This window comes from Delphinus delphis, chromosome 6, assembly GCF_949987515.2.
Source record: "Delphinus delphis chromosome 6, mDelDel1.2, whole genome shotgun sequence".
Lineage (NCBI taxonomy): Eukaryota > Metazoa > Chordata > Mammalia > Artiodactyla > Delphinidae > Delphinus > Delphinus delphis.
In genome coordinates this window covers 54673391-54697091 of record NC_082688.1, presented here as the reverse complement: position 1 = coordinate 54697091, position 23701 = coordinate 54673391, and the positions used below count along the sequence as shown (strand labels likewise).

Below are 23701 nucleotides of genomic sequence, written 5' to 3'. Positions count from 1 at the left end.
ATTTATTTTCGTTTTTACTTTTAAAAATGCCTGCATTTATTTTTTTAAACAGGCTAATAAACCACACCATGGATAACTTATTGGACTTTGCCTGAAAGGAATCATTAGTGTCATTGGATATTTGACCAACCTGGCTACAGGTTTTGTCAGAATGAATGGAAGGTCATGCAGCATGAATCTCCACCGGACATCAGGAACCCCACAGGGGCCCGGGATGGTCAGTGGCCAACATATTCCTCCCATTCGAGCCCACTCGGGGACTCCTGGCCCCTCATCCTGTGGCAGCACACCAAGCCCTGCCATTGGAAGCCTTGCTAACAGCCTCCATCTCAAGATGCCCTCAGGAGGAGGGATGGCTCCTCAGAGCAACATGAATGAGAGCCCCATCCATCTGCCTGCCTTGAGCCCCAGGAGACAAGTGCTCACCAGTGGGAAGCCACGTTTCCAGGTCACCCAGACTGGAGGCATGTCAGGGCCACACACTTTAAAGCCAAAGCAACAGGAGTTTGGAAGCCCCTTTCCTCCAAAATCTGGGAAAGGTAGGATTGTCTTTTTGGGATCTTTTAAAAGTGGACACTATTTTTTTTCTCCTCCTTGTCTCTTCTCTGCCAGCAAATCCAATGGAAAAATACATGATTCAGTGTCAGGGTCAAAGTTGTTAGTCTCATAATGATATGTAGCTTTCTAGGAAAGGATGTGGACGTGTACACGTGTACATACGTGTGAGGGTGAGGGCACCACAGTGGTAAATGTGTCATCTCATGGGACTGTGAAATAGAGTGGAAGATGAGATAGAAAGATTGGAAACAGGGAGGTAGGGTGGGTGGTGGCAGAGGAAGGGCAAGAGCAAGTTTAGTATGATCCTGCCCTCTGGATACACAGAGCTCTGCCTTGGCTTACCAGGGGCTGGATTCTGCAGGCCATGGAGGAGATGGGTGGCTGGAACTGTCATTATGTTAGTTGGATGCTAGAAGAAAGATGGTGTTTGGAAGGAAAAGGATTAAAAAGGGAGAAATTTTAACAGCCAATAAAATGAGGAACTAGTACATAAAATGATAAAAAATTATTCTAAGAGCAAAGCCTATAATTTTTAAAAATTTTATTTATTCATTTTTGGCTGCATTGGGTCTTTGTTGCTGTGCACAGGCTTTCTCTAGTTGCGTTGAGTGGGGGTGCTACTCTTTTTTTTTTTTTTTTTTTTTTGCGCGTTACGCGGGCCTCTCACTGTCGTGGCCTCTCCCGTTGCGGAGCACAGGCTCTGGACGCGCAGGCTCAGCGGCCATGGCTCACGGGCCCAGCCACTCTGCGGCATGTGGGATCTTCCCGGACCGGGGCACGAACCCACGTCCCCTGCATCAGCAGGCGGACTCTCAACCACTGCGCCACCAGGGAAGCCCGGGGGGTGCTACTCTTCGTTGTGGTGTGCATGCTTCTCCTTGTGGTGGCTTCTCTTGTTGCAGAGCACGGGCTCTAGGCATGCGGGCCTCAGTAATTGTGGCTCGCGGGCTGTAGAGCGCAGGCTCAGTAGTGGTGGCGCACGGGCTTAGTTGCTCTGTGGCATATGGGATCTTCCTGGACCAGGGACCGAACCCGTGTCCCCTGCATCGGCAGGCAGATTCTTAACCACTGCGCCACCAGGGAAGTCCCTAAACCTATAATTTTTATAATACAGCTAGTGACAAGAGAGTAGGCAGCTAGAAGAGTATAATGAAAAGATGTATTTTTGTGCTTGTTGAGAACTAGAAAAAACTTGTTAATTTGAAATGCAGAGAGAATGCTTTTAATTAAGCAGTGTTTGAATTACCATACATTTTAAATTAAGAATAATTTTTGGAGAATAACAAATTATGTGAGTGACATGCTCTCTCTAGACACTGTTGTTGACTTAATGAGGTTATATTGCTAATGATATGTGTATTGGGGCTAGAAAAAGAAGGAGTATGTATCCCATGTAAAATATAGCTCTGTTATGTAAAATAGCATGATTATATATTCCTTTAGGTATTTTTAGCATTTAGTTTTAAATGTTTATACTAAGTGTTTATACCACCAAATAAAATTACTAGCAGCCTTGTGAGTAGCCATTCACTCAGTTAACTCATAACTTATCCAATTATGATGAATAATGATTTATATCAGGCAAGTAACCCAAAAGTTTTTTGTTTTAGTGTCTGTGTATTTCTGTATATGGAGAAGTTGGTATAAATGGGTAGCTTAAAAAAAAAAAAAAGTAAACATGTGTAACTTTTTCTTTTCTTTTTTTACTTACTTTGGTGTAGGCTTGGTTTTGAGGTGTTTTATTTCTCAGAGCTACTGATATTTAGTGTAAGTGTAGGAAAAATTTTCCCTGGGGGCTGCATCTGAAATAGCTCCGTCATTGTCAGGTTGCTATGTTCATGACGTGGCGAGCTAAGGTTCTTAATGTCAAGTTCATGTGTTTGTATTTTCAGGGACTGAGGCCCAGTAAAATCTTTCAGCTCATGCTTGACTAGTGAACTGTAGCTTGCTTTTATATATACTTGTGTTTGAAATCCTGACTGGCAATAATAATGGTGATAATATTAATAACTTGCAGTTATTATATCATAACTTAGCATGTGTCAGGCACCATGTTAAGTGCTTTCCAGTACATAGTTATTCCTCACGACAGCCCTGAGTTGTATGCTATTGTTGATTAACTGATAAGGGAACTAAGGTCTAGAAAGAATAAGTAACATAAGCCCTGCCAGGCAATAAGGAGTTTGGGAATATTACTTTAATAGTGATTAGAAGTGGTTATAATTATAATCGTAGTTTATAAAAAATGCTTCAGGTACTTAAGGAATAACGAACTATCAGGGTTAATACATCTTGGAACTCATGTGAAAATTAGAACTGCTTCCTGATTCTCTTCTTTTCTGTTTTCTGGCTCCTTGCTCAGCTTAAAAGTTTGCAGTGCCTGTTCTGGATCTGCATGATTGGGGCATGCATGGGCATGGGTAAGGGGTTGAGGACAACTGTATTATTATTCCCCCTTGCCTTGCAGCTTGGATACCACTAGTGGTCTGGATGGTGCCAGGAGTGGCTGAATGTGTCCCTTTCACATCTTGGATAACAATTCCTAAACTAAGCCAGTAACTGTTTGAGAATGGTGATCTGGGACTGTTTGAGCTTCATCCAATCATTTGCTCTACAAATAATTATTGAGCATATGTTATGGGTGAGCCACTGTTTTGGGGATATAATAACCAATAAAACATAGTCCTGGCCCTCAAGGAGTTGAGAACTCAGAAAAAATAAATGGGCAGTTAGAATAAAGCATAGTTAAGGCTTTGGTAGAGATACACTCAGGGTGATATGGCAACATTGGGAGGGGTTCCCAGCCGGTGCTTGAAAAGTGGATCTGGGAGGAGAGTAGGGTATCTAGGCAGGCACCTGAAGAATGAGGAGCTAGCCTTACAATCATGGAAGAGTATGTCCTCTGTGTGTGTGTGAAGGGGCAGGGGCTGTCTGGAACTTACTCTGGGTAGGGAGAAAAGCACGCTCAAAACCTGGAGGGGAGAGATCATGGTGCATTTTCATGGACTTCTATCTGGTTTCACATTGAGGGGAGGTGTGGAGACTTTGGTAAGAGATGAGGCTGGAAAAGAATAAGCAGTAGCCAGATGAAGGGTCATGAGTGCCATACCAAGGAGTTTGGATCCATCTTGAGGACACTAACAAGCGGTGGAAGGATTTTAACCTTGGGAATGATGTGGATCCAAATAATCGTATGTGAATATCTTATTCTGTAACAGCCTTTCATAGCATTTTTAATTAATTATTTATTTTTTTGCGGTACTCGGGCCTCTACCGTTGCTGAGCACAGGCTCCGGACGCGCAGGCTCAGCGGCCATGGCTCACGGGCCTAGGCGCTCCGTGGCATGTGGGATCTTCCTGGACCGGGGCACGAACCCGTGTCCCCTGCATCAGCAGGCGGACTCTCAACTGCTACGCCACCAGGGAAGCCCTCATAGCATTTATTGATGATCCTTGTATGAATCAGTTATGCTGCTGATTGCATAATAGTTATTTTCTGATTTTATCATTCCTTCTAGGTTTATTATCTGGTATTCTTCTAGAAGGGAGAGCTTCTTTCCCTTCTCTTTTAGAGTCATTGCAGATTCATGTATTCTTTTAAAAAATTCACTGTGCTATAATTCACTACCATCATTGTTTTTTCTGATGCTCAAACTGTCCCAGATTTGGCCAATGGGAGCCCCTTCCAGTCAGTTCTTATGTCCTTTTGACATGTTCCCATTAAGTACTTCCTTGGTTTGAGACAAAGCAAGATGTTCTAGGCTCATTTGTACTTCCCTGCCCCAGACCTGGAATCAGCTATTTTTCCAAAAAGTTCAGGTTCCTTTTAGTGGGAATTGTTACTTGGGAAACTGGATGAAAGGGTGTTCTTATTGGCTCTGGGGTGTCATTGCTTCTAGGTCCTTTCTGTGGACAGAGTGAGGAGATACACCAGACCAAGATAATGAGTTCCAGTTAAAATACATCACAGAGTTCTTCCTCACACTTCCTCATTGTGAATTTGTCAGTGAGAGCCCTGGCTCTCAGGAACATGAGTGTATTTGTTTATTTGCTTTGTACTACAACAGAGAAAAAAGTTACTTGTAGCTTTATATTTCTAAGATATAGAAATTCGTTTTAAAAATGATTGCTTACCACATGTCAATTTTTAATGTGCTGAGATAAGAATTTTCATATTTATCTTTGCTGGTGAGTGACTGAGTTTGGAGGACTTTCTGCAGTTGGCAACTTTCTGGCCCTCCTAGAATTGGTGAGTACAGAATCTAAGTTAAATTGTACCACTAATGGCATTTCTCCCTACTTCCTGCTCAACAGTTACAGACTGTAATTAGACTGGGAGAAATGCATTTTTCAAAGCATCTGGGAAATCAGTTTTATGATCCTCACTATAAGCACGTTTGACATAGCTATTTAAATATTTAAGACAATTCCACATTCGCAGTACCCCTAGAACTATATAATTGGGAAGATTTTCATTGTAAAGGTTTTGTATTTTTCTTCGGGGCCTATGACATTTCTTGTTGGGCTCTGCTGTCCTTGGAGACAAAGGGAGTTAGTTATTCATTAGTGCTTGTGGGTTATTCATTATTGTTGGTCAGAAAAAGCAGAATAATATCAACCAAGGACACTAAACTAATTGCGATTTAAAAACTCTTTTGTGTCACTTAAGGCTGGTGTCTCTTATAAAGACCTGGTCTAAGAAAATGTGTCGTGTGAGCCTGGGAGGTCTAAAAACTAGTGTACTTTAAATAATACATCAAGTTTTATTTTTATTCTTTACTGTTTGTGGTTTACTAATTTAATTGTTTATAACCTGGGGCTTAGGTTAGAGCTTGATTCGTTAGTGGGTCAACTAGCTTCATAGTTTTCCCCCACTACTACATCAGAAAATTTTAAAATACTGCCACTGATTTAAAAAGTTACTTTCCTATATCATTCCTTTACTTATGTTGATCTCTGGTAAAACAACAGACAATAAAAAAAAATCTGCTAACACCAGTGAGTGAACCATGTTGAGTGTAGTCATGTTAGAAGTGGGGCAAGAATAGCAATTGGGGAATCCCACATTTTTGAAGAGATACAGTTGATATATTAGCTTAAGAAAGTTGGGGCAAAATATGTGGTTACTTTTTCCCCCCCTACTTCTGCTTTTTAATCATTTATATTTCCTTGCACTTCCAGTGTGGCTTCCTGCAGAATTAGAGCAAATAAAGTTAATATTCCATAAAAGGTTCCAAAAATAACCAAACCAGTGAGATACTAAAGGCTTTATTCCAGTTGAGGTAGCCAGAGTTTTCATTTCATCTTGCCGAACAAGACAGGTGAAACACAATGTTCACTATTGTTTACTCTTTGGTCTGCACAGGGTTCACTTTGTGAGATTTATTGATGCTGAGTATAAGTCATATTGGTGATGGATTTCCAAGTATTACTGAATGGCAGGCAGTTATGAAAGTGGTTTGTCAGTCTCATAACATTCCACCTTTAAAAGAATATATTCTGTTAACACCCCTACCTTCTATACACACCTCAAATGCTATGGGGCATGACCTTGAAATGCTACATCTGTTAGTAACCTATAGCATTTTCTAAGGCTGTTAAACAGCAACAACTTTGGATTTGTAAAGTACTTTGTAGTTCATAACCTTTCATAGTGACTGTTTCATATGATTTTATCAAAGGCATAATCCCATGAGCTAAGGCAAGTGTAATTGGCCCCATTTTAGGGATGAAGAGACTGAGGCTCAGTTTTCTAGAGATCTCATTTTTCATGTGCTGCATGGGTTGCCACTGAATAGGACTCCATAATCTGAGAGTTCCTGCTACAGGAATTCAGAGAAATCTTGCCCCCTCTCTTCAGTAGAGTCTAAGGTTGCTGCCATTCCTGAAAAAGTATATCTTTAAAAACTCAGAACCGTTCAGCCATCATTTCTATCCATGAGCTGAGGATATGGGCCCTTGCTCCTGTTTTAGAAAATTGTACTTGACACTTTTCAACAATAGGTCCTTCTGAGCAGGGAGGGCATTGTCTACCTGAGCAAGAATCAGGAAGCCTTTGTGTGATGGCCACCTGAGTGACATCGGTATATGTACAAGCATAAAGTTTTTAAACCCAGGCCGGAGGATATCATAAATATATGGATAGATTTGCTACTTCTGACACATCAGATTTTAAGGATACAATGGATGGTGACACATATTTAATACCTATTTTCATGGCTGCATTATTTGAATAATGAAAGAAATAGAAGGTGTGTAATTGGCTCTGACATAATAAACTGGTTAAAAAATGAGACTTGTGGTGTAGAATCTTGATACTCAAGGATAGTCTGAGGCCAACAGTGTTAGCATCCTCTGGGAGCTGGTTAGAAATGCACAGTCCCAGGGCCACCCCAGATTTGCTGAGTCAGATCTTGCATTTTAAAAGATCCCAGGTGATTCTTGTGCTCAGGACTGGCTTAAGGGTGACTGCACAGTGCCCTGTCTCAGAAGGGGTGCCCTGTACTTGGGGTATAATGCTCTGGGGTCACTGACTTGACATTATTACTAATTTTATCTCTGAAATTGTGTTTTGTAAGTGAAGTCTGGTGGGACACTGGAGCTTGCGGGCGGAGGGGAGCTTCGAGTCTTAGTTCATACGTAGTTCCACATCTGGCCAGGATGGCCACTGGCTCCCTCGCCCCACCCAGTGTCCACTACTGCCTTCTGCCCTCAGCAGGGACCTGAGCATTGGTGTGGGGAAGTCAGGGTCAGATGTGTGTGCCCCACATGCCCAATCATGGGTGAAGATCTGGGCACCTTTGAAGGCCTGCATTCACTCTGTGAGTATCCCTGTTTGGAAGTAGCCCAGTGTTAAATAGCAAATAAAAAAAAACCACGGCAAGTCAAGAGATGGGAGAAGAAAGGAAAATGCTATTTTCCTCCTTTTTGAACAAGGGATCCAGCATTTTCATTTTGGTCCCTGTAAATTATGCTGCTGACCTTGCAAGTGCACACTGAAATTTGAGAAGCATTAGTATAAGAGAACGAGCATGGACACTAGAGTCAGAAGACCCACATCTGGTTCACACTTTGCTGGTATGTGACATTGGGCAAGCCACTTGATCTTCCTGACTCAGTTTTCTCATCTGTAAAATGGGAGTGATGTCTTGTGCTCCTTTCCCAATGGGCAGGGTCTAGGTAAAGGGCAGACCTGGCAACATGTCTTTGGTAGGAGTGTGTCCAGAACACCTTTCATCTTTGGCTTCGATTTCATGAGGCTGGTAAACAAACCTGGACATCATGGCCTGAGGGTGGGATGGAGTTGGAGGGCAGGGTTCAGAATGGGAGAAGAAGGTCAAAAATGTGGGTTTCAAATTCTTGGGAGTGGATGGAAAGCAAGAGTCAAGGAACTGAGGAAGACAGGGACTGGGGATTGTGGGTAGGGAGAAGTGAGCATCAGAGAGCTTGTGAGCTGCACTCAGGTTTCCCAAGTGGTTACCCACTTGTGTGGAAATCTCAGGCACGCATAAAATTGTGGAACAGAAAATGCGTTTGCTCTTGAGAGTTAAATTTGATGATACATGTGAGAATGCGTTTTACACTGTAAACTGCCGGACGCATGTAGTGTTGTTCTTCCTAATTACAGGGGCAGTATGGCTCTCCATAATCCACAGCACCTGCTGCTGAATGGAATGGCCTCATCTCAATACCCTGTTCATTCATGGATTTGTCCTTTGAAGTAAAGGCCAGCTTAGTCATAACTCCCAAGTCTGGGCAGTTTGAAAAGCTACTTGTGTGGATGTAGAACCCTAAATTCTGTTTTTACGGTTTGCCTCAAAAGCTAGAGAGAAAAAAATTAAAACATAATAAACAAGCCTTGAGATGAAATAACATCTTTTAAGTTTGTCTTCCATCTAAAGATTTTACTGTAGATAGGGTGATCATATAATTTATTATCCAAACCAGGACACTTTCAAAAGTGAAATGGGGCCCTATTAATAATTATGCCCAGGACTACCCAGGATGAGCTGGAATGAAGGCAGGGTTGCCCTACATTAAGGGGAAAGTTTAATTGTGTTTAAACTCGGCATCTTACTCAACTTCTTTAAGGTAAAGTAGTTCAACCTACTTGACAGGATTAGCCCCATGTAAGTTATTTCTTTCAAAATTATTTCTTGGGGCCATTGAGTGATTATTTGTATATTATTAGGTAGAATATATCAGTTTCTGGTTGTTCTACGGTTGGATATAAGTGAGCTAGCAATTATTTAGCACTTTATATTTTGTATAACTGTGCTTAGCTTTACATATTTTAATTTAATCCTTCCCAGCTCTGTGAAGTATCCCCACTGAAAACATGAGGAAAGAGAGGCTTGGAAAAATTAAGTAACTTGACCAAGAACACATGAGTATTTTAGCCCATGCCTCACTGACTTCGGAACCCTAAGTACTTTTATAGGATGTTGTTTTGGTTTTCTGGCACAGGGTTTGCCTCAGCAGGCTAGGTTCTTGGCAGTTGAGTACGATTTCCTGAAAGACATAATTATGTCTACCATAATTTCTACCATATAGTATTGTAGTGTCTGTATATATTTATTTTGAAGAGAACAGTGAGCTGAAGCAGAAAATCACTGTCAAGTAAATTGTTGCAGGTGTTTGTGTCAATTTGTTTTAAAAGTGTTCCTCCTTACTTGATTAAGATAGTGGTTTTGGTGGCAATCAGGTAGGCAATGTGATATAAAAAAGATACAGCTAATTTTTTTAAACCCTTACTCTGGGCTAGCTGCTGCACTGAGCAGAGCTGCTGGGCCATGCAACTAGAGAACAATTCAGAAGCCTAACGTGATGGCCCTGGAGCTCAGTTCCTTTTAATCCTTGTAACAACCCTATATGTGACATTAGATCAAGAAAACTAAGGTTTGAAGAGGTGAGTAATTTAGCAGCAGTCATGTGGCTAGAATGTGGCAAAGCTGGGAATTGAATCCAGGTACTGTCTGAACCGAGTGCCTTGGGTCTTAACCATCCTACTGTCTTGTATTGGGGTGAGTCAGGTTATGGGGGCTGAGCTGGAGACCAGGGCCTTCTGTTGCATGTGTACTGATTCACCAAGTACCTTATTCAAGCCTCTTTTGGTTTCAAGTAACTTGAAATCCATTGGGCTAGCTTATGTAAAAGGGGATTTATTATAAGAAACCAAGGGTGTTTCATGGCACCCCAGAAGAGGATGGACCACAAGATCTTTTGAAGGACTATAAGAACAAGATACTCCTCCACACTGCTTCCCTCTAGGCAATGTGATTTTTTATCTCTGCTGCTTCTGTTTGCACATTACTTCATTCTTCTCCCTGCAGATTGATTTTCTGGTGTGTGTGTGTGTGTGTCTGTATTAGTCAAGGTTCTCCAGAGAAATAGAACCAATAGGATATATTTATTTTTCTGGTTATTTATTTATTATAAGGTATTGGCTCATGCAAGTATGTACACAGAAACGTACCAGAATCTGTAGTCGGCAAGCTGGGTACCCAGGAGGGCTGATGGTTTAGTTCTAGTCCGAGTATGAAGGCCTGAGAATGAGGAGAGCCTGTGGTGTAAGTGCCAGTCCAAAAGCAGGCAGCCTCAAGATTCAAGCAGAGTCAATGTTTCAGTTTGAGTCCGAAGGCTGGAAAAGACTGAGGTCCCAGCTCAAAGCTGTCAGGCAGGAAATGTTCCTCCTTGCTTGTGGGAGGATCCACCTTTTGTTCTATGTACACCTTCAACTGATCGGACTAGGCCCATCCACATTGGGGAGGGCAGTCTCCTTGACTCAGTCTACTATTTCAAATGTTAATCTCATCTAGAAACACTTCACAGACATACCCAGAATAATATTTGACCAAATATCTGTTCACCCCATGGCCCAATTAAATTGACCCATAAAATTAACCATCACAATATCTATGGCCTCAACATGGCTTTCTTCCCAGCCCTAAACAGGTAATGTACTCAGAACTTCTGTGTTATGAGTCAGCTGGGTAGTGTCCCTCTATCCCAGTTTTAGGTTCCTTGGAAAGAAAGAAAGAGAGTCTGGTTGGTCCAGCTTGGGTCAGGTCTGGTTCATCCAGTTGGGTAGCGAGAGCCTCATGGAATAAACATGGGTCCCTCCTGCTCAGAAAAGGAGCATGTAGGTTGAGTGATACCTAGGACTTAGTCTCCTAAGTAAGCGTAGTTTGGGGATATGCTTCAAATAACGGTGACGTTTCCAAAGGTATCACAGAAATGGTGTTCTTTAGCTGGCAGGATTCCAAAGTAAGGGAGGAGATTGTGGAATAATGACCACCAGAAAAAGTTAATTCTACGAGAAGTTATTTTTTTTAATTTATTTTTCTACTTAAAAGATAAACTACTAAATTGTGATTGTGATTGTGATACTTTGCATTGCTTTTCAGTAGTGACCACTACAGTTTATAAGGTAAACTATTTTTTAAATGGTACCAGATTTTCGGTCCTGGATGTGGGAATTAAGAAAGAGCATATAATAGTTGATCCATTAAGCATTTAGGTTTATGTTGTATGGAGAGTGTAGTGAAGGTGAGGGTTGCCAGGGTTCAGATATGCAGACAAATTATTTCTATTTGAAATCACCTTGAACAGCACAGCAATTTGAAATAGTTTGGCTGTCAGTTTTGAAAAATTTCAGCATAGCTATTTCTTGTTGCCTTGGGTTATATAATCAGAGAGAATAATATAATTCATGATTTGAATGCTCTCGCAGTTTTAATTCATGATTTGAATGCTCTCGCAGTTTTAATAGGAATCTCTCAGGCATAAAACACATACAATTAATCAGTGAGTCAAATTTTTAAAACTTGGAGTATATGGATTGGGTGTTGAAAGCATATTTTCTTACATATTTGGCCCAGGTAATTTTCCCACATACATAGAAGCAAATTCTGTATAATTGCCTATACATTATTGTGACAGGCAGACTCTAAGATGGCCCTCAGTCTTTCGACATTCATGCCCTTGTGTAATAGCCACCACTTGAGTATAGGCTAGATGTAGGGACTTGCTTCTAACCATGACAAAGGTGATGAAATGTTACTTCCATCATTAGGTTACAAAAGGTTTCACTGTTGTCCTGCTTGCAGACTCTCTTTATTGTCCTCTTGGTTTGTATCTTTGATTAAGAATGCTGTGATTTTGGAAAGGCCCATGTGGGAAGTAACAGAGAGGGGACTCTGGCCAAAAAACAGTGAGGAACTGAGTCCTCAGTCCATCAACTGAAGTCCTCAGTCCTGAAACTGAATTCTGCAAACAACCATGTAAGATTTGAAGTAGAGCCTTCCACAGCTGAGCCTTCAGATGAGACTCTAGCTCTAGCTGACACTTTGATTGCAGGCTTGTGAGAGACCCTGAAGCAAAGGGCCCATCCCAGCCATATTCAGATTCCTGACCCACAGAAACTGAGATAATAATACACATGTATTGTTTTAAGCCACTAATTTGGTGGTAATTTATTATGTATATAGATAACTAATACAGTTGTTGTCTGGACTTCTCTCTCTTTCAGCAGGCACAAGAAATTAGGCAACATCTAGGAGCAGGTGGGTAGGAATTAACCTCTGGGGTTTTTTTTTTAGGTTTTGATTTTACTTTACTTTTTAAGATTATTTTTATTGAATTTTTTTTTTCTTCACTGTTATGTTTGCCTTCAACACTTTTTTTTAAACATCTTTATTGGAGTATAATTGCTTTACAGTGGTGTGTTAGTTTCCACTTTATAACAAAGTGAATCAATTATACATCTACATATGTCCCCATATCTCTTCCCTTTTGCATCTCCCTCCCTCCCAACCTCCCCATCCCACCCCTATAGGTGGTCACAAAACACCGAGGTGATCTCCCTGTGCTATGCGGCTGCTTCCCACTAGCTGTCTATTTTACGTTTGGTAGTGTATATATGTCCATGCCACTCTCTCACTTTGTCCCAGCTTACCCTTCCCCCTCCCCGTATCCTCAAGTCCATTCGCTAGTAGGTCTGCATCTTTATTCCCGTCTTGCCCCTAGGTTCTTCTGACCAATTATTTTTTCTTCTTTTTTCTTAGATTCCATATATATGTGATAGCATAAGGTATTTGTTTTTCTCTTTCTTACTTCACCCTGTATGACAATCTCTAGGTCCATCCACCTCAGTACAAATAACTCAGTTTCGTTCCTTTTTATGGCTGAGTAATATTCCATTGTATATATGTGCCACATTTTCTTTATCCATTCATCTGTTGATGGACACTTAGATTGCTTCCATGTCCTGGCTATTGTAAATAGAGCTGCAATGAACATTTTGGTACATGACTCTTTTTGAATTAAGGTTTTCTCAGGGTATATGCCCAGTACTGGGATTGCTGGGTTGTATGGTAGTTCAATTTTTAGTTTTTTAAGGAACCTCCATACTGTTCTCCATAGTGGCTGTATCAATTTACATTCCCACCAACAGTGCAAGAGGGTTCCCTTTGCTCCACACCCTCTCCAGCATTTTTTTTTGTAGATTTTTTGATGATGGCCATTCTGACCAGTGTGAGATGATATCTCATTGTAGTTTTGATTTGCATTTCTCTAATGATTAATGATGTTGAGCATTCTTTCATGTGTTCATTGGCAGTCTGTATATCTTATTTGGAGAAATGTCTATTTAGGTCTTCTGCCTATTTTTGGATTGGGTTGTTTGTTTTTTTGATATTGAGTTGCATGAGTTTCTTGTATGTTTTGGACATTAATCCTTTGTCAGTTGCTTCATTTGCAAATATTTTCTCCCATTTTGAGGGTTGTCTTTTGGTCTTGTTTATGATTTCCTTTGCTGTGCAAAAGCTTTTAAGTTTTATTAGGTCCCATTTGTTTATTTTTGTTTTTATTTCCATTTCTCTAGGAGGTGGGTCAAAAAGGATCTTGCTGTGATTTATGTCATACAGTGTTCTGCCTATGTTTTCCTCTAAGAGTTTGATGGTGTCTGGCCTTACATTTAGGTCTTTAATCCATTTTGAATTTATTTTTGTGTATGGTGTTAGGGAGTGTTCTAATTTCATTCTTTTACATGTAGCTGTCCAGTTTTCCCAGCACCACTTATTGAAGAGGCTGTCTTTTCTCAACTGTACATTCCTGCCTCCTTTATCAAAGATAAGGTCACCATATGTGCATGGGTTTATCTCTGGGCTTTCTACACTGTTCCATTGATCTATATTTCTGTTTTTGTGCCAGTACCATACTGCCTTGATTACTGTAGTTTTGTAGTACAGTCTGAAGTCAGGGAGCCTGATTCCTCCAGCTCCATTTTTTGTTCTCAAGATTGCTTTGGCTATTCGGGGTCTTTTGTATTTCCATACAAATTGTGAAATTTTTTGTTCTAGTTCTGTGAAAAATGCCAGTGGTAGTTTGATAGGGATTGCATTGAATCTGTAGATTGCTTTGGGTAGTAGAGTCATTTTAACATTGTTGATTCTTCCAATCCAAGAACGTGGTATATCTCTCCATCTATTTGTATCATCTTTAATTTCTTTCATCAGTGTCATAATTATCTGCATACAAGTCTTTTGTCTCCTTAGGTAGGTGTATTCCTAGATATTTTGTTCTTGTTGCAATGGTAAATGGGAGTGTTTTCTTAATTTCACTTTCAGATTTTTCATCATTAGTGTATAGGAATGCCAGAGATTTCTGTGCATTAATTTTGTATCCTGCTACTTTACCAAATTCATTGATTAGCTCTAGTAGTTTTCTGGTAGCATGTTTAGGATTCTCTACGTATAGTATCATGTCATCTGGAAACAGTGACAGCTTTACTTCTTCTTTTCCAATTTGGATTCCTTTTATTTCCTTTTCTTCTCTGATTGCTGTGGCTAAAACTTCCAAAACTATGTTGAATAAGAGTGGTGAGAGTGGGCAACCTTGTCTTGTTCCTGATCTTAGTGGAAATGGTTTCAGTTTTTCACCATTGAGGACGATGTTGCCTGTGTGACTGTCATATATGGCCTTTAGTATGTTGAGGAAATTTCCCTCTATGCCTACTTTCTGGAGGGTTTTTTATCATAAATAGATGTTGAATTTTATCGAAAGCTTTCTCTGCATCTGTTGAGATGATCATATGGTTTTTCTCCTTCAATCTGTTAATATGGTGTATCACGTTGATTGATTTGTGTATATTGAAGAATCCTTGCATTCCTGGGATAAACCCCACTTGATCATAGTGTATGATCTTTTTATTGGATTCTGTTTGCTAGTATGTTGGATTCTGTTTGCTAGTATTTTGTTGAGGATTTTTGCATCTATGTTCATCAGTGATATTGGCCTGTAGTTTTCTTACTTTGTGACATGTTTGTCTGGGTTTGGTATCAGAGTGATGGTGGCCTCGTAGAATGAGTTTGGGAGTGTTCCTCCCTCTGCTTTATTTTGGAAGAGTTTGAGAAGGATAGGTGTTAGCTCTTCTCTAAATGTTTTATAGAATTCACCTGTGAAGCCATCTGGTCCTGGACTTTTGTTTGTTGGAAGATTTTTGTTTTTGTTTTTGGTTTTGGTTTTTTTTGCTGTACGCGGGCCTCTCACTGTTGTGGCCTCTCCTTTTGTGGAGCACAGGCTCCGGACGCGCAGGCTTAGCAGCCATGGCTCACAGGCCCAGCCACTACATGGCATGTGGGATCTTCCCGGACCGGAGCACGAACCCATGTCCCCTGCATCGGCAGGCGGACTCTCAACCTCTGCGCCACCAGGGAAGCCCCGTTGGAAGTTTTATTAACAGTTTCAATTTCAGTGCCTGTGATTTGTGTGTTCATATTTTTTATTTCTTCCTGGTTCAGTCTCAGAAGGTTGTGCATTTCTAAGAATTTATCCATTTCTTCCAGGTTGTCCATTTTATTGGCATATAGTTGCTTTATTGGCATTTTATGGCATATAATCTCTCATGATCCTTTGTATTTCTGTAGTGTCAGTTGTTACTTCTCCTTTTTCATTTCTAATTCCATTGATTTGAGTCTTCTCCCTTTTTTTCTTGATCATTCTGGCTAATGGTTTATCAATTTTGTTTATCTTCTCAAAGAACCAGCTTTTAGTTTTATTGATCTTTCCTATCGTTTCCTTCATTTCTTTTTCATTTATTTCTGATCTGATCTTTATGATTCCTTTCCTTCTGCTAACTTTGGGGTTTTTTTTATTCTTCTTTCTCTAATTGCTTTAGGTGTAAGGTTAGGTTGTTTATTTGAGATGTTTCATGTTTCTTAAGGTAGGACTGTATTGTTGTAAACTTACCTCTTAGAACTGCTCTTGCTGCATCCCATAGGTTTTGGGTCGTTGTGTTTTAATTGTCATTTGCTTCTAGGTATTTTTTTGATTTCCTCTTTGATTGCTTCAGTGATCTCTTGGTTATTAAGTAGTGTGTTGTTTAGCCTCCATGTGTTTGTATTTCTTACAAATTTTTAACTGTAATTGATACCTAGTCTCATAGCGCTGTGGTCGGAAAAGATACTTGATACAATTTCAATTTTCTTAAATTTACCAAGGTTTGATTTGTGACCCAAGATATTATCTATCCTGGAGAATGTTCCGTGAGCACTTGAGAAGAATGTGTATTCTGTTGTTTTTGGATGGAATGTCCTATAAATATCTATTAAGTCCATATTGTTTAATGTATCATTTAAAGCTGTGTTTTCTTATTTATTTTCATTTTGGATGATCTGTCCATTGGTGAAAGTGGGGTGTTAAAGTCCCCTACTATGATTGTGTTACTGTTGATTTCCCTTTTAATGGCTGTTAGTATTTGCCTTATGTATTGAGGTGCTCCTATATTGGGTGCATAAATATTTACAATTGTTATATCTTCTTGGATTGATCCCTTGATCATTATGTAGTGTCCTTCTTTGTCTCTTGTAATAGTCTTTGTTTTAAAGTCTCTTTTGTCTGGTATGAGAATTACTACTCCAGCTTTCTTTTGATATCCATTTGCATGGAATATCTTTTTCCATCCCCTCACTTTCAGTCTGTATGTGTCCCTAGGTCTGAAGTGGGTCTCTTGTAGACAGCATATATACGGGTCTTGTTTTTGTATCCATTCAGCCAGTCTATGTCTTTTGCTTGGAGCATTTAATCCATTTACATTTAAGGTAATTATCAATATGCATGTTATTACCATTTTCTTAATTGTTTTGGGTTTATTATTGTAGGCCTTTTCCTTCTCTTGTGTTTCCTGCCTAGAGAAGTTCCTTTAGCATTTTTTCTAAAGCTGGTTTGGTGATGCTGAATTCTCTTAGCTTTTGCTTGTCTGTAAAGCTTTTAATTTCTCCGTCATATCTTACTGGGTAGAGAATGAGGTCCTTACTGGGTAGAATAATCTTGGTTGTAGGTTTTTCTCCTTCATCTCTTTAAATATGTCCTTCCACTCCCTTCTGGCTTGCAGAGTTTCTGCTGAAAGATCAGCTGTTAACCTTATGGTGATTCCCTTTTGTGTTATTTGTTGTTTTTCCCTTGCTGCTTTTTTTTTTTTTTTTTTCTTTGTGGTACGCGGGCCTCTCACTGTTGTGGCCTCTCCCGTTGCCGAGCACAGGCTCCGGACGCGCAGGCTCAGCGGCCATGGCTCACGGGCCTGGCTGCTCCGCGGCATGTGGGATCTTCCCGGACCGGGGCACGAACCCGTGTCCCCTGCATTGGCAGGCGGACTCTCAACCACTGCGCCACCAGGGAAGCCCCCCTTGCTGCTTTTAATATTTGTTCTTTGTATTTAATTTTAGATAGTTTGATTAATATGGGTCTTGATGTGTTTCTTCTCAGACTTATCCTGTATGGGACTCTCTGTGCTTCCTGGACTTGATTAACTATTTCCTTTCCCATATTAGGGAAGTTATCAACAATAATCTCTTCAAATATTTTCTCAGTCCCTTTCTTTTTCTCTTCTTCTTCTGGGACTCCTATAATTCGAATATTGGTACATTTAATGGTGTCCCAGTGGTCTCTGAGACTGTCCTCAATTCTTTTCATTGTTTTTTCTTTATTCTGCTCTGCAGTAGTTATTTCCACTATTTTATCTTCCAGGTCACTTATCCGTTCTTCTGCCTCAGTTATTCTGCTATTGATCCCTTCTAGAGAATTTTTAATTTCATTTATTTTGTTGTTCATCACTGTTTGTTTGCTCTTTAGTTCTTCTAGGTCCTTGTTAAACGTTTCTTGTTTTTTCTCCATTCTATTTCCAAGATTTTGGATCATATTTATTATCATTATTCTGAATTCTTTTTCAGGTAGACTGCCTATTTCCTCTTCATTGTTAGGTCTGGTGGGTTATTGCCTTACTCCTTCATCTGCTGTTGTTTCTCTGTCTTCTCATTTTTCTTATCTTACTGTGTTTGGCGTCTCCTTTTCACAGGCTGCAGGTTCGTTGTTCCCTTTGTTTTTGGTGTCTGTCCCCAGTGGCTAAGGTTGGTTCAGTGGGTTGTGTAGGCTTCCTGGTGGAGGGGACTAGTGCCTGTGTTCTGGTGGATGAGGCTGGATCTTGTCTTTGTTGGGCAGGTCCATGTCTGGTCATGTGTTTTGGGGTGTCTGTGACCTTATTGTGATTTTAGGCAGCCTCTCTGCTAATGGATGGGGTTGTGTTCCTGTCTTGCTTGTTGTCTGGTGTAAGGTGTCCTGCACTGTAGCTTGCTGGTCGTTGAGTGGAGCTGGGTCTTGGCATTGAGATGGAGATCTCTGGGAGATTTTCGCCGTTTGATATTACGTGGAGCTGGGAGGTATCTTCTGGACCAGTGTCCTGAACTTGGCTTTCCCACCTCAGTGACACAGCCCTGATGCCTGGCTGGAGCACCGAGAGCCTGTCCTGCACACGGCTCAGAATAAAAGGGAGAAAAAAAAGAGAGAAAGAAAGAAGATAAAATAGAAGTCAAATAAAATAAAAAATAATTATTAAGAAAAAAATTTTTTTAAGTAATCATAAAAAAAAGAAAAAAAACGGACAGACAGAACCCTAGGACAAATGGTAAAAGCAAAGCTATACAGACAAAATCACACACAGAAGCATACACATACACACTCACAAAAAGAGAAACAGGCAAAAAGTATATATATATCATTGCTCCCAAAGTCCACCTCAATTTGGGATGATTCGTTGTGTATTCAGGTATTCCACAGATGCAGGGTCCATGAAGTTGATTGTGGAGATTTAATCCGCTGTTTTGAGGCTGCTGGGAGAGATTTCCCTTTCTCTTCTTTGTTCACACAGCTCCCGGGGTTCAGCTTTGGATTTGGACCCATCTCTGAGTGTAGGTCGCAGGAGGGCGTCTGTTCTTTGCTCAGACAGGACGGGGTTAAAAGAGCAGCTGATTCGGGGGCTCTGGCTCACTCAGGCCACGGGGAGGGAGGGGTACGGATGCGGGCCGAGCCTGCGGCGGCAGAGGCCAGCATGATGTTGCACCAGCCTAAGGCATGCTGTGCGTTCCCCCGGGGATGTTGTCCCTGTATCCCAGGACCCTGGCAGTGGCGGGCTGCACAGGCTCCCGGGAAGGGAGGTGTGGAGAGTGACCTGTGCTCGCACACAGGCTTCTTGGGGGCGGCAGCAGCAGCCTTAGCGTCCCATGCCCGTCTCTAGAGTCCGCGCTGATATAGCCACGGCTCGCGCCCGTAGCTGGAGCTCCTTTACGCGGCGCTCTTAATCCCGTCTCCTCGTGCACCAGGAAACAAAGAGGCAAGAAAAAGTCTCTTGCCTCTTCGGCAGGTCCAGACTTTTTCCCGGACTCCCTCTGGCTAGCTGTGGCGCACTAGCCCCCTTCAGTCTGTGTTCTCGCCGCCAACCCCAGTCCTCTCCCTGGGATCCGACCTACGAAGCCCGAGCTTCAGCTCCCAGACCCGCCCGCCCCAGCGGGTGAGCAGACAAGTCTCTCGGGCTGATGAGTGCTGGTCGGCACCGATCCTCTGCAAGATAATCTCTCGGCTTTGCCCTCCGCACCCCTGTTGCTGCGCTCTCCTGCTTGGCTCCGAAGCTCCCCGCCTCCGCTCCCCGCAGTCTCCGCCCACAGAGGGGCTTCCTAGTGGGTGGCAACCTTTCCTCCTTCACAGCTCCCTTCCACTGGTGCAGGTCCCGTCCCTATTCTTTTGTCTCTGTTTTTTCTTTTTTTTTTTTTTTTGCCCTACCCAGGTTCGTGGGGGAGTTCTTGCCTTTTGGGAGGTCTGAGGTCTTCTGCCAGCATTCAGTAGGTGTTCCGTAGGAGTTATTACACATGTAGATGTATTTCTGATGTATTTGTGGGGAGGAAGGTGATCTCTGCATCTTAACTCTTCTGCCATGTTGAAGTTCCTCCCTTATTGAATTACAATGCTGTACAGCAAAGTGACTCAGTTATACATATATACATTCTTTTGCATATTCTTTTCCATTATGGTTTACCACAGGATATTGAATATAGTTCACTGTGCTATACAGTAGGACCTTTTTGTTTATCCATTCTATATATACCAGTTTGCATCTGCTAATCCCAAACTCCCAATCCACCTTTCCCCCACCCCCTCCCCCTTGGCAACCACCAGTCTATTATGTCCCTGATTCTGTTTCTGTTTCATAGACAGGTTCATTTGTGTCACATTTTAGATTCTACATATAATTGATATCATATGGCATGTGTCCTTGTCTTTCTCACTTACTTTACTTATGATAATCTCTGGTTGTATCTATGTTGCTGCAAATGGCATTATTTTATTCTTTTTTATGGCTGATTGGTGGAATTAACCTCTGTTGAGGGCCCATGATATGCCAGACATGGTGACAGGCTCTAAGATTCAGCAGAGCCAAATTGTAAGGCCTTTGTTATTACCTCCATTTTACAAAAGTGGAAATAGACATTCAGAGAAGTGGAATTATTTGCCCAAGTTTACATGACTTATAAGAGGCAGAACCAGTGTTTGAATGCAGGTCTGTCTTACTCCAGTGTCTCTGTTCCTTCCGTGCATCTGGCTAATTCCTTCAAGCTATGACAAACACTGGTGTGGCATTATTACCTAGAAAAAAAGGATTAAACAAAGACAGTTCATATTTAAGCATTCACCAAGTAGCCAAGTACCTTCTGTGGCTTGTTGTCAGGACTCACCCGCACCCCTCTGTCTTTCTTCTCAGTGTCATGTTCCCACCAGCTATTCTTTTGCTTCTCTCTTCCTGCCCTCCATCTCCATCTAAACCTGTGTTTCATAGCTCTACTTTTATTGCCCCCTTTATTATTCTCAAACAAAATTCATGGACAGTATTGTCTACCTACACATTTAATTTTTAAAAATGGATATAATTTCGTAACTGAAATACAAGAAAAATAATTTATAATAAAATAAAATGCATTTAAATATGAAAATGTTCCAGCGCAACTATACTAGAAGACATAATGAAGTAGATAAGCTTGCACATAAAAGTGGAATTAGCTAAAATTCTGATGATTTAGAATTGTATTTGTTGTATTGGTGGCTCAGATATCTAGTTGTTTGCTTTCAGTGATAGGATTTCATGAAATGGTGGACAATACTTCATAGTATTTCTGTCAAAACAATAATGCACTTGATTTGCACTATAACTTCATTTTAGATAATTTAGTATAAATAAGAATTATGAAAATAAAATTGACTTCAGTTCTAAACTCAGATGATTATAAACAGGTTTTTACTATGTGAATGTCTGGTGAGACACTTGAAAATCATATGGGATAGTTTTTTATTGTGTGGGACTGTGTGGCATCCCTGCCTTCACCACTGAATGCTGATAATGATAACAGCCCAGAATGCCCCCAGAATTTCCAGATGATACATACCAATACATATAAGTATGAAGAAAATCAATATGAACACAATCAAATATGAAGAGAGAAGGAGAAACTTTAAAAAACAAGCGATTGTATGAATAATAGTTCATTAACAAGAATAAATGAATTTCACAGGCTTTATGTACTTATATGTAACTCATAACATGTAAGTATATAAAGCTTTGAAATGACATATATTATATGAACTGTATAATATACTATTTATATTATATATGCTAATATAACTATATTATTTATGTTACAATTTTTATAGAAAGTTTTTTATTAATAAGTAAAAGTTCCCAGAGACAACTTTTTCCTCCATTTTTTTTTTTTTTAAATAAATAATATTCTTTTTCCTTTAAAACCCACATTTGTTTATTTTTGGCTGTGTTGGGTCTTTGTTTCTGTGTGAGGGCTTTCTCTAGTTGTGGCAAGCGGGGACCACTCACTATCGCGGCCTCTCTTGTTGCAGAGCACAGGCTCCAGACGTGCAGGCTCAGTAGTTGTGGCTCACGGGTCTAGTTGCTCCGTGGCATGTGGGATCTTCCCAGACCAGGGCTCGAACCCGCGTCCCCTGCATTAGCAGGCAGATTCTCAACCACTGTGCCACCAGGGAAGCCCTCCTCCATTGTTTTATACAGTGGAAATATATCTTCATACATAGATACCTTTATATCCCAGGGAGTATATCTTTAGTTTACATTGACAAGAGGAGAAGATAAGCTAAGAGGAGATCTCATATCTCAAGTGGATAAGTTGAAATTAGACATTAAGAAGAGCTCCCTTTGAGGGACACAGGGTGTTTTAACATGTTTCAGGTAAAGGATTGGTGTTGCGTTCTCTGTCGATTATAATGATAAGGGGTGATTTGTGTAGTGTGAGGAAGCTGGGCCTAAATGTCCATCCAATGATGTATCAGCCATGGCCCAGTCAGGAAAAGAGAAACCACTTCAGCTATTTGAACAGAGATAATCTAATATCAGAAATTAACAGGTTAAACAGATATTGAAGAACTGAAAAGGGGAAACAAACAGAACTCTGAGGTAACACATAGATAATAATTGTAGAAAGCAGCTACCATCTTAGGGCTGGAAGATCAAAAGGAAGAAATTCACAGTTACCAGAACCTAGAAATTCAGAGGAAGAGCCCACAGGGCTGGGACCCAGACCTCTGAGGAGGTGCTGCCCAGCTGGTGCTGGTACTTTGGAGAGCTGGGACACACTTCCCTTCCAGTGGCTCTTACAGAATCAAACCAACAAGTATGGACTCCTACACTCTGTGAAGCATCACTACAGACCCTGGAGTACTCTACAAAGATGTCAAATCAATAATGATTCTCAAAACAAAAGTCATGGATTAGATCTAAACACTGGTGGGACATTTCCTCCTTTTATTCTTGTCCTTAAATTACCTAGAATAATTACACTGGTTAGGTCTAGGCATAAGCCACTAAGCCATACTATTGCATTCCTTTCAAACTGTTTGTATCAAGACAAGCTTGCATATTTGACAGTGTTCAGAACAAGCCCAGAGAAATAAAGCAAAGTGAGACCTTAACCTCCTTTTCGTGATTTGTTTACAGTCTTAACAAGATTGGAAAGAATAATGATATCTAATACTTACATAACACTTATGATGTGGTAGATATTATATGTGCTTGATATCTGATTTTTAAAAAGTGTATTATTGGGACATATTTAAGTTGCCCCCAGACCCAGTGAGGTGGGGGCCATCATGCTAGTTGTTGTTATTATTATTATTCCTCGTATTTTATAGGTGAGGAAACTGAGGTATGGTTGAATAACTTGTCCAAGGTCACACAACTAGTAAGTGCAAAGTTAAGATGTAAACCAGCCAGTTTGACTCTAGAGTACATGATCTTAACTACTAAGCCATATTGGCAATTTATATCTATAAAACCTGTGTTCTTATTTGTCTATGGATGGATAGCAAATCAATTCATTTCTTCAGCAATGATGTAGTTTAGTAGGAATGCTGGCTTGGGGATTGGGAGAATGAGGTTCAAAACCTGGAATGCTGGCTTGGGGATTGGGAGAATGAGGTTCAAAACCTAAGTCTTCCAATAATTTTCTTAGAGATTTTATGAGAGTCATCCTAGCAATTTGGGCTCTTTGTAAAATGAAGAGGTCGAATAAAATTATTTTAGAGATTTTTTTCTACCTATCATTGTTTTATGATTTGTAAAAGTCGTTACTTTTTAGGAATTGGGAGCTAGAGGTGAAGCCTGGCTTGCAGGGTGAGTTAGCTGTCAGTTTCCTAATATGTGTCAGACATAAACTTGGTAGGGGTAGTGTGATTGATAGCTAAGTAGACGGAGATTGTCAAGTACAAATAGAGTAAGGACTCATTTTATTCAGACATT

At 40.6% G+C, this 23701-nt stretch overlaps 1 protein-coding gene across 1 annotated transcript in view; it reads left to right on the top strand.

Moving 5' to 3' along the window:
* Positions 1-23701, top strand: part of GLIS3 (GLIS family zinc finger 3) — a 615291-nt gene that overhangs the window by 125680 nt on the left and 465910 nt on the right. The window contains exon 4 of the mRNA XM_069540769.1: positions 53-539. Within this exon, the coding sequence (XP_069396870.1) occupies positions 152-539 (388 nt within the window). The 5' untranslated portion in view covers positions 53-151. The remainder of the gene's footprint in view (positions 1-52; positions 540-23701) is intronic.